Consider the following 12,111-nt stretch of genomic DNA (forward strand, 5'->3'; position numbering starts at 1 on the left):
ATGATGGTGTTTATAATGATGATGGTGTTTATGATGGAGATGGTGTTTATGATGATGATGGTGTTTATGATGGAGATGATGATGATGATGATGGTGTTTATAATGATGATGGTGTTTATGATGATGGTGTTTATGATGGAGATGGTGTTTATGATGATGGTGTTTATGATGGAGATGGTGTTTATGATGATGGTGTTTATGATGATGATGGTGTTTATGATGGAGATGGTGTTTATGATGGAGATGGTGTTTATGATTATGGTGTTTATGATGGAGATTATGATGGAAATGGTGTTTATGATGATGGTGTTTATGATGATGATGGTGTTTATGATGGAGATGGTGTTTTATGATGATGGTGTTTATGATGGAGATGGTGTTCATGATGGAGATGATGTTTATAATGGAGATGGTGTTTATGATGATGATGGTGTTTTATGATGATGGTGTTTATGATGGAGATGGTGTTTATGATTATGGTGTTTATGATGGAGATTGTGATGGAAATGGTGTTTATGATGATGGTGTTTATGATGATGATGGTGTTTATGATGGAGATGGTGTTTATGATGGAGATGGTGTTCATGATGGAGATGATGTTTATAATGGAGATGGTGTTTATGATGATGATGGTGTTTATGATGATGATGGTGTTTATGATGATGATGGTGTTTATGATGATGATGGTGTTCATGATGATGGTGTTTATGATGATGGTGTTTATGATGGAGATGGTGTTTATGATGGAGATGGTGTTTATGATGATGATGGTGTTTATGATGATGATGGTGTTTAGGATGGAGATGGTGTTTATGATGGAGATGGTGTTTATGATGGAGATGGTGTTTATGATGGAGATGGTGTTTATGATGGAGATGATGTTTATGATGGAGATGGTGTTTGATGGAGATGGTGTTTATGATGGAGATGGTGTTTATGATGGAGATGGTGTTTATAATGATGATGGTGTTTATGATGATGATGGTGTTTATGATGATGTTTATGATGGAGATGGTGTTTATGATGGAGATGGTGTTTATGATGGAGATGGTGTTTATGATGATGGTGTTTATGATGATGATGGTGTTTATGATGATGATGGTGTTTATGATGGAGATGATGATGATGGTGTTTATGATGATGGTGTTTATGATGGAGATGGTGTTTATGATGATGGTGTTTATGATGGAGATGGTGTTTATGATGGAGATGGTGTTTATGATGGAGATGGTGTTTATGATTATGGTGTTTATGATGGAGATTATGATGGAAATGGTGTTTATGATGATGATGGTGTTTATGATGGAGATGGTGTTTATGATGATGATGGTGTTTATAATGATGATGGTGTTTATAATGATGGTGTTTATGATGATGATGGTGTTTATGATGATGATGGTGTTTATGATGGAGATGGTGTTTATGATGATGATGGTGTTTATGATGATGATGGTGTTTATGATGGAGATGATGTTTATGATGATGATGGTGTTTATGATGGAGATGGTGTTTATGATGATGATGGTGTTTATGATGGAGATGATGTTTATGATGATGATGGTGTTTATGATGGAGATGGTGTTTATGATGATGATGGTGTTTATGATGGAGATGGTGTTTATGATGGAGATGTTTATGATGGAGATGGTGTTTATGATGGAGATGGTGTTTATGATGGAGATGATGGTGTTTATGATGATGGAGTGTTTATAATGATGATGATGATGGGGATGGTGGAGGTGATGATGGAGAAGATAGTGATGGTGGTGATGGTAGTGATGATGATGGTAAGGATGATGGTGGTGGTGGTGATGATGGTAGTGATGATGATGATGATGATGATGGTTTGGATGATGGTGATGATGATGGTGGTGATGATGATGGTAAGGATGATGGTGGTGTACTCTTCCTCCCACAGATCTTGGCAGGCGATAATGATGTCGATGATGAACCCTTCCCACCCCCTAACGCACATCGCTCCTCAGTGACCAATGAGAACAGTCTAAACGGCAGTAGCAGCTTCCTATTCGACAGCCTGTACGACAGCTCTTTATTGGCTGGGTTTAGCCACGACTCTCACCAATCAGAGGAAGAGAAGGAGGGGACTGTTGTCATGGAGACCAGTCTCCTGTCCAACCAGCAGCGGCAACGCAGCGGGCTCATAGCCAATCAGGAGGCAGAGGAACAGGAGGCCGTCCAATGGGGCGAGTCGTCCTTCAACCTATCAGAGTGGGGCGACTCTCTGCTGGTTGGAGAGCACTTCCTAGAGAGGCGGAGCCTGCTGAGACACACGGAGGGACTTCAACACGAACAAGACTACGGTCAGACCGACAGACCCCAACCTGACCATGGGGAAACAGAGCAACAAGGACCTCAACCCAACCACAGCAATGGTCAGACAGACGATCACGGTCGGGGAAAATACACACATGACCAGTGTTTGACGGAGCGACCTCAACACAATCACAGTGGTCTGTTATATGAATCCAAAGACAACCATAACCAGACAGACAGACTGACACAGAACACTGGTGGAGAAGAGGTGGAACCTTCCTGGTCAGAGAGACGGGGAGAGAAGAGGAGAGAGGGGATGAGAAATGTAGTGGGAGAGGAAAGGGGAGAAAAAGGAGGAGATGGAGGGGTTGAGAAGGAGAGAGATGTGAGAGGTGTTGCAGTGTGTGAGAGCAGGCTGTTGAAAAGACCTGCATCACGGAGAGATGGAGGGAGAGAGCGAGAGGAGGAGAGAGAGAAGAGGAGAGAGACTGAACCCTCCCTCCTCTGCAGCCCTGGACTCCAGGACATCTTTGATCGTTGGCCTAGTATGTCTGACCAGCCCTCCCAACACCCTCTGCTGCCACCTGCTCACACACTCATACACACTGCTGTTGACAACCAAGACTCAGAGGACAGTTTGACTGGTCTGACTGATCTAACAGCACTGGTACGTGCTGAGGAGGACAGAGAGACAGAGGACAGTTTGACTGGTCTGACTGATCTAACAGCACTGGTAAGTGCTGAGGAGGACAGAGAGACAAAGGACAGTTTGACTGGTCTGACAGCACTGGTACGTACTGAGGAGGACCGAGAGACAGGAGAGACCAGTGTGAGATGGGGGAGATGAGGCAAGCCCTGAGGGAGAAAGAGGGGGAGAGACGAGGGGAGACAGGAGAGAACAACGTGAGATGGGGGGAGACAGGGGGACAACTGGGAGAGAGCGAAGAGGGGAGATCAGGTGGGGCTCATGGGGACCTCATCCCCCCAACTCAAGAAACTGTTAAACTGACCATCTCCTCTGTCCAATCACCTCACATTATGAGGACTATCAACCAATCACCTTACACCACTAGGACTATCCACCATTCACCTCTCACCACCAGACCTCACAACCAACCAACTCATATTTCCCATCCTCTCAACCAATCAACCCCCACCCCTCGACCTATCCACCAATCAGCTCACTCCTCCCACCTCCCTGATCAACCAGCAGTCTCTGTTGGTCCCCAGTTCCTGAAACCAGATCACAAAACAGACCCTAAACCGCCCCCAAAATAGATACCAAACCTCCCCCAAAACAGACACCAAACCTCCCCTCAACCCAAAACGTTGCAAGACTCTCCTCCTGTCCTCTCCCCCCCCTCATCTCTGACTGACGAGGGCTTCACCCTCCAGCTCTCCCAGGATGCATCTCTCTCTCCCAGCAGCCCTAGCGGTGGGCTGGCCATCATAGACGTGGCGAGCGACAGAACACTGTTCTACACCTTTATAGAGGAGTGGAGGAGGAAGGAGAGGTATTCCCTCGTTCCTGTCTGTCAAACGAAAGAACAAGGAGGAGACAGAGGGATTGGAGGGAGGCAGATGAGAGGTAACTACGCACGCATAGACACAATCACACCAGGGCTACAATTTCCTTGCGGAGGCCCTATTGAGTGGCTGTAATGCCTTGCGTCCAATGTGCCCCAGTGATTATGGAGACTATTATTTCTAGCAAACCAGATTCCTTTCTGAAGTTGTTCATTTGCTGTGTCAAATCAAATCAAACTGTATTTGTCACATAGGCCGAATACAACAGAATACAGTGAAATACTTACAAGCCCTTAACCAACAACGCAGTTCAAGAAATAGAGTTAAGAAAATATTTACTAAATATTTACTAAATAAATGAAAGTAAAATTTTTTTTTTAAAGTAATTATTTGATCAAACGGTAACACAAGAAATGTACATAACAGTAACAAGGCTAAATACAGGGGGTAATACGATGAGGGGGGTACAGCTTAGTCGAGGTCATTTGTAAAGTGACGATGCATAGCTATTTATCTCGTCTGGTAGGCTCGCGTCACTGGGCAGCTCGCGGCTGGGTTTCCCTTTTAAGTCTGTAATAGTTTTCAAGCGGCGTCAGAGCCGGTAGGATTCAGTCTTAGACCTGAATTGAAGCTTTTCCTGTCTGAGGAGTAGCAGGATTTCACATAAGATTCCAGATTACTGTCCCTCTCCTTGAAAGCGGCAGCTCTAGCCTTAAGCCTGGTGCAGATGTTGCCTGTAATCCATGGCTTCTGTTTGGGAAATGTACGTACGGTCACTGTGGGGACGACGTCGTCGATACACTTATTGATGAAGCCGGTGACTGAGGTGGTGTATTCCTCAATGCCATTGGATGAATCCTGGAACATATTCCAGTCTGTGCTGCAAAACAGTCCTGCAGTGTAGCATCTGCGCCATCTGACCACTTCTGGATTGAGAGTCACTGGTACTTTCTGCTTTAGTTTTTGCTTGTAATCAGGAATCAGGAGCATAGAATTCTGGTCAGATTTGCCAAATGGAGGCGGGGAGAGCTTTGAATGTGTCTCTAGAGTTTTTTTTCTTCTATGGTTTGGATGTAAGTTTGTAAGTTTAAAGTCCCCGGCCACTAGGAGTGCCGCCTCTGGATGAGCATTTTGTTGTTTCTTTATGGTTGTTTATTTATTGCACACAAATAGCCTCGTTTGGCGGGATATCAGTGAGAGCAACTCCTACAGCTGGTGATGAACTCTCCCTACAGCTGGTGATGAACTCTCCCTACAGCTGGTGATGAACTCTCCCTACAGCTGGTGATGAACTCTCCCTACAGCTGGTGATGAACTCTTCCTACAGCTGGTGATGAACTCTCTCTACAGCTGGTGATGAACTCTCCCTACAGCTGGTGATGAACTCTCCCTACAGCTGGTGATGAACTCTCCCTACAGCTGGTGATGAACTCTCCCTACAGCTGGTGATGAACTCTCCCTACATCTGGTGATGAACTCTCCCTACAGCTGGTGATGAACTCTCCCTACAGCTGGTGATGAACTCTCTCTACAGCTGGTGATGAACTCTCCCTACAGCTGGTGATGAACTCTTCCTACAGCTGGTGATGAGCTCTCCCTACAGCTGGTGACGAACTCTTCCTACAGCTGGTGATGAACTCTTCCTACAGCTGGTGATGAACTCTTCCTACAGCTGGTGATGAACTCTCTCTACAGCTGGTGATGAACTCTCCCTACAGCTGGTGATGAACTCTCTCTACAGCTGGTGATGAACTCTCCCTACAGCTGGTGATGAACTCTTCCTACAGCTGGTGATGAACTCTCCCTACAGCTGGTGATGAACTCTCCCTACAGCTGATGATGAACTCTCCCTACAGCTGGTGATGAACTCTCCCTACAGCTGGTGATGAACTCTCCCTACAGCTGGTGATGAACTCTCCCTACAGCTGGTGATGAACTCTCCCTACAGCTGGTGATGAACTCTCCCTACAGCTGGTGATGAACTCTTCCTACAGCTGGTGATGAACAGCTGGTGATGAACTCTTCCTACAGCTGGTTGATGCTTGGAAAACGTGTTCTGATAAGCCCAGTCATTGCCAACAATTCTAAATGCCCCGTGGAAAAAACACAGCTTTAATGGCCTCTATTGAAAGAAGAGGATCCCAGCTTTCCATTCTATTGAAAATAGGAGAATCCCAGCTTTCCATTCTATTGACAATAGGAGAATCCCAGCTTTCCATTCTATTGAAAATAGGAGAATCCCAGCTTTCCATTCTATTGACAATAGGAGAATCCCAGCTTTCCATTCTATTGACAATAGGAGAATCCCAGCTTTCCATTCTATTGACAATAGGAGAATCCCAGCTTTCCATTCTATTGACAATAGGAGAATCCCAGCTTTCCATTCTATTGACAATAGGAGAATCCCAGCTTTCCATTCTATTGACAATAGGAGAATCCCAGCTTTCCATTCTTGTACTATTTATTTCTTAACTCCTGTCAGTGACCACGTTTACATGCACACAGTATTCCGGATAGAAGCTCAGGTCTTTTTTGGGATAAGCTGTTTACATGCACCTTTGATATCCAGCTGACAAGTATGCCTGTACCCATGAATAAGCAGCATGTATCCTCATATGGGTTAAGTGGAATAGTAACTAAAACAGGGACACTGTCTAATGGAATAGTAACTAAAACAGGGACACTGACTAATGGAATAGTAACTAAAACAGGGACACTGACTAATGGAATAGTAACTAAAACAGGGACACTGACTAATGGAATAGTAACTAAAACAGGGACACTGACTAATGGAATAGTAACTAAAACAGGGACACTGACTAATGGAATAGTAACTAAAACAGGGCCACTGACTAATGGAATAGTAACTAAAACAGGGACACTGACTAATGGAATAGTAACTAAAACAGGGACACTGACTAATGGAATAGTAATTAAAACAGGGACACTGACTAATGGAATAGTAACTAAAACAGGGACACTGACTAATGGAATAGTAACTAAAACAGGGACACTGACTAATGGAATAGTAACTAAAACAGGGACACTGACTAATGGAATAGTAACTAAAACGGGGACACTGACTAATGGAATAGTAACTAAACAGGGACACTGACTAATGGAATAGTAACTAAAACAGGGACACTGACTAATGGAATAGTAACTAAAACAGGGACACTGGCTAATGGAATAGTAACTAAAACAGGGACACTGGCTAATGGAATAGTATCTAAAACAGGGACACTGACTAATGGAATAGTAACTAAAATGGGGACACTGACTAATGGAATAGTAACTAAAACAGGGACACTGACTAATGGAATAGTAACTAAAACAGGGACACTGACTAATGGAATAGTAACTAAAACAGGGACACTGGCTAATGGAATAGTAACTAAAACAGGGACACTGACTAATGGAATAGTAACTAAAACAGGGACACTGACTAATGGAATAGTAACTAAAACAGGGACACTGACTAATGGAATAGTAACTAAAACAGGGGCACTGACTAATGGAATAGTAACTAAAACAGGGACACTGGCTAATGGAATAGTAACTAAAACAGGTACACTGACTAATGGAATAGTAACTAAAACAGGGACACTGACTAATGGAATAGTAACTAAAACAGGGACACTGACTAATGGAATAGTAACTAAAACAGGGACACTGACTAATGGAATAGTAACTAAAACAGGGACACTGGCTAATGGAATAGTAACTAAAACAGGGACACTGACTAATGGAATAGTAACTAAAACAGGGACACTGACTAATGGAATAGTAACTAAAACAGGGACACTGACTAATGGAATAGTAACTAAAACAGGGACACTGACTAATGGAATAGTAACTAAAACAGGGACACTGGCTAATGGAATAGTAACTAAAACAGGGACACTGACTAATGGAATAGTAGCAACTAAAACAGGGACACTGACTAATGGAATAGTAACTAAAACAGGGACACTGACTAATGGAATAGTAACTAAAACAGGGACACTGGCTAATGGAATAGTAACTAAAACAGGGACACTGACTAATGGAATAGTAACTAAAACAGGGACACTGACTAATGGAATAGTAACTAAAACAGGGACACTGACTAATGGAATAGTAACTAAAACAGGGGCACTGACTAATGGAATAGTAACTAAAACAGGGACACTGACTAATGGAATAGTAACTAAAACAGGGACACTGACTAATGGAATAGTAACTAAAACAGGGACACTGACTATAGGTCTATAACCTCACACATGTTGCGGCATATACAGGGCCTTCCTAAAGTATTCAGACCCCTTCACTTTTACCACATTTAGGTTTAGGTTGCAGCCTTATTCTAAAATTGATTAAACCGTTTTCCCCCTCATAAATCTACACATAATACCCCATAATGAAAAAGCAAAAACTGTTTTTTTTTTTTAAATGTTTGCAAATTTATATTAAAAAACACATCACATTTATATAAGTATTCAGGCCAAAATGTATAAAATAAAAAAAACTGAAATATCACATTTACATAAGTATTCAGACCCTTTACTCAGTACTTTTTCGAAGCACCTTTGGCAGCCTCGAGTCTTCTTGGATATAACTCTACAAGCTTGGCACACCTGTTGGCTGTGTGCTTAGGGTCGTTGTCCTGTTGGAAGGTGAACCTTCGCCCCAGTCTGAGGTCCTGAGCGTTCTTGAGCAGGTTTTCATCAAGGATCTCTCTGTACTTTGCTCCGTTCATCTTTCCCTTGATCCTGACTAGTCTCCCAGTCCCTGCTGCTGAAAAACATCCCCACAGTAGGATGCTGCCAACACCATGCTTCACCGTAGGGATGGTGCAAGGTTTCCTCCAGATATGACGCTTGGCAGTCAGGCCAAAGAGTTCAATCTTGGTTTCATCAGACCAGAGAATCTTGTTTCTCATTTTCTGAGTCTTTAGGTGCCTTTTGCCATACTCCAAGCGGGCCGTCATGTCTTTTACTGAGGAGTGGCTTCCTTCTGGCCACTTTACCATAAAGGCCTGATTGGTGGAGTGCTGCAGAAATGGTTGTCCTTCTGGAAGGTTCTCCCATCTCAACAGAGGAACTCTGGAGCTCTGTCAGAGTGACCATTGGGTTATTTTTATTTGATACATTTACAAAAATTCTAAAAACCTGTTTACGCGTTTGTCATTATGGGGTATTGTGTGTAGATTGATGAGGAAAAATATGCACGCAAAACAAACTGAAGTCTTATCAGAAACGTGTTTCATAATTTTCTCAGCTTTTCATTTCCTTAAAACCGGTCAAACTGATGACATTTTGCACAGGACCAATCTTTCCACTGTTTTCAAATGCTATTGCATTTTATCCTATAACAGGATGTTGGTGTGCATGTAAAGCTATAACAGGATGTTGGTGTGCATGTAAAGCTATAACAGGATGTTGGTGTGCATGTAAAGCTATAACAGGATGTTGGTGTGCATTTAAAGCTATAACAGGATGTTGGTGTGCATGTAAAGCTATAACAGGATGTTGGTGTGCATGTAAACCTATAACAGGATGTTGGTGTGCATGTAAAGCTATAACAGGATGTTGGTGTGCATGTAAATCTATAACATTTACATTTAAGTCATTTAGCAGACGCTCTTACAGGATGTTGGTGTGCATGTAAACCTGTAACAGGATGTTGGTGTGCATGTAAAGCTATAACAGGATGTTGGTGTGCATGTAAACCTGTAACAGGATGTTGGTGTGCATTTAAACCTATAACAGGATGTTGGTGTGCATGTAAAGCTATAACAGTATGTTGGTGTGCATGTAAAGCTATAACAGGATGTTGGTGTGCATGTAAAGCTATAACAGGATGTTGGTGTGCATTTAAACCTATAACAGGATGTTGGTGTGCATGTAAAGTTATAACAGGATGTTGGTGTGCATGTAAACCTATAACAGGATGTTGGTGTGCATGTAAAGCTACAACAGGATGTTGGTGTGCATGTAAACCTATAACAGGATGTTGGTGTGCATGTAAAGCTATAACAGGATGTTAGTGTGCATGTAAAGCTATAACAGGATGTTGGTGTGCATGTAAAGCTATAACAGGATGTTGGTGTGCATGTAAAGCTATAACAGGATGTTGGTGTGCATGTAAACCTATAACAGGATGTTGGTGTGCATGTAAAGCTATAACAGGATGTTGGTGTGCATGTAAACCTATAACAGGATGTTGGTGTGCATGTAATTCCAGGCCTGACACACACACCCGACTACATAAGCTTATTGAGAGATATTGCTGTTTCTATGACTGAGTCGTAGTTATTCATGTTTCTATGATGTGGTAGGTCTTCCCCGGTGTTCCTCAGGAGGTGTGGTGTTAACAGGACTGGCTGTCTGCTGGGGAGGAACAGACTGTTACTACATATCACTACTACAGCAGCAGAGTACCGGTACACACACACACACACACACACGCATGCACATACAAATCAAATCAAATCAAATTTTATTTGTCACATACACATGGTTAGCAGATGTTAATGCGAGTGTAGCGAAATGCTTGTGCTTCTAGTTCCGACAATGCAGTGATAACCAACAAGTAATCTAACTAACAATTCCAAAACTACTGTCTTATACACAGTGTAAGGGGATAAGGAACATGTACATAAGGATATATGAATGAGTGATGGTACAGAGCAGCATACAGTAGATGGTATCGAGTACAGTATATACATATGAGATGAGTATGTAGACAAAGTAAACAAAGTGGCATAGTTAAAGTGGCTAGTGATACATGTGTTACATAAGGATGCAGTCGATGTTGTAGAGTACAGTATATACATATGTATATGAGATGAATAATGTAGGGTAAGTAACATTATATAAGGTAGCATTGTTTAAAGTGGCTAGTGATATATTTACATCATTTCCCATCAATTCCCATTATTAAAATGGCTGGAGTTGGGTCAGTGTCAATGACAGTGTGTTGGCAGCAGCCACTCAATGTTAGTGGTGGCTATTTAACAGTCTGATGGCCTTGAGATAGAAGCTGTTTTTCAGTCTCTCGGTCCCAGCTTTGATGCACCTGTACTGACCTCGCCTTCTGGATGATAGCGGGGTGAACAGGCAGTGGTTCGGGTGGTTGATGTCCTTGATGATCTTTATGGCCTTCCTGTAACAACGGGTGGTGTAGGTGGTGCAGCAGCTCGGGGGTGGCAGGGTAGCCTAGTGGTTAGAGCGTTGGACTAGTAACCGAAAGGTTGCAAGTTCAAACCCCCGAGCTGACAAGGTACAAATCTGTCGTTCTGCCCCTGAACAGGCAGTTAACCCACTGTTCCTAGGCCGTCATAGTTGAAGCCATGTGAGGTAGTTGAAGCCATCTGAGGTAGTTGAAGCCATCTGAGGTAGTTGAAACCATCTGAGGTAGTTGAAACCATCTGAGGTAGTTGAAACCATGTGAGGTAGTTGAAGCCATGTGAGGTAGTTGAAGCCATGTGAGGTAGTTGAAGCCATGTGAGGTAGTTGAAGCCATCTGAGGTAGTTGAAGCCGTGAGGTAGTTACATTTACATTACATTTAAGTCATTTAGCAGACGCTCTTATCCAGAGGACTTACAAATTGGTGCATTCACCTTATGACATCCAGTGGAACAGTCACTATACAATAGTGCATCTAAATCTTAAAGGGGGGGTGAGAGGGATTACTTATCCTATCCTAGGTATTCCTTAAAGAGGTGGGGTTTCAGGTGTCTCCGGAAGGTGGTGATTGACTCCGCTGTCCTGGCGTCGTGAGGAGTTTGTTCCACCATTGGGGGGCCAGAGCAGCGAACAGTTTTGACTGGGCTGAGCGGGAGCTGTACTTCCTCAGTGGTAGGGAGGCAAGCAGGCCAGAGGTGGATGAACGCAGTGCCCTTGTTTGGGTGTAGGGCCTGATCAGAGCCTGGAGGTACTGAGGTGCCGTTCCCCTCACAGCTCCGTAGGCAAGCACCATGGTCTTGTAGCGGATGCGAGCTTCAACTGGAAGCCAGTGGAGAGAACGGAGGAGCGGGGTGACGTGAGAGAACTTGGGAAGGTTGAACACCAGACGGGCTGCGGCGTTCTGGATGAGTTGAAGGGGATTAATGGCACAGGCAGGGAGCCCAGCCAACAGCGAGTTGCAGTAATCCAGACGGGAGATGACAAGTGCCTGGATTAGGACCTGCTCCGCTTCCTGTGTGAGGCAGGTTCGTACTCTGCGGATGTTGTAGAGCATGAACCTACAGGAACGGGCCACCGCCTTGATGTTGGTTGAGAACGACAGGGTGTTGTCCAGGATCACGCCAAGGTTCTTGGCGCTCT

General features: G+C 43.5%; 1 protein-coding gene across 1 annotated transcript in view; it reads left to right on the forward strand.

Annotated features, from left to right (window-relative positions):
• Positions 1 to 1,918: 1,918 nt before the first annotated feature.
• LOC124027619 (DNA polymerase theta-like) overlaps positions 1,919 to 12,111 on the forward strand; it is a gene marked incomplete at its 5' end in the record, with an annotated part of 13,976 nt that continues 3,783 nt past the window's right edge. The window contains 4 exons of the mRNA XM_046339987.1: positions 1,919 to 2,393; positions 3,378 to 3,492; positions 3,576 to 3,862; positions 10,121 to 10,225. Coding sequence (XP_046195943.1) covers positions 1,919 to 2,393; positions 3,378 to 3,492; positions 3,576 to 3,862; positions 10,121 to 10,225 — 982 coding nt within the window. The remainder of the gene's footprint in view (positions 2,394 to 3,377; positions 3,493 to 3,575; positions 3,863 to 10,120; positions 10,226 to 12,111) is intronic.

This window comes from Oncorhynchus gorbuscha, unplaced genomic scaffold (assembly GCF_021184085.1).
Source record: "Oncorhynchus gorbuscha isolate QuinsamMale2020 ecotype Even-year unplaced genomic scaffold, OgorEven_v1.0 Un_scaffold_3389, whole genome shotgun sequence".
Classification (NCBI taxonomy): Eukaryota; Metazoa; Chordata; class Actinopteri; order Salmoniformes; family Salmonidae; genus Oncorhynchus; species Oncorhynchus gorbuscha.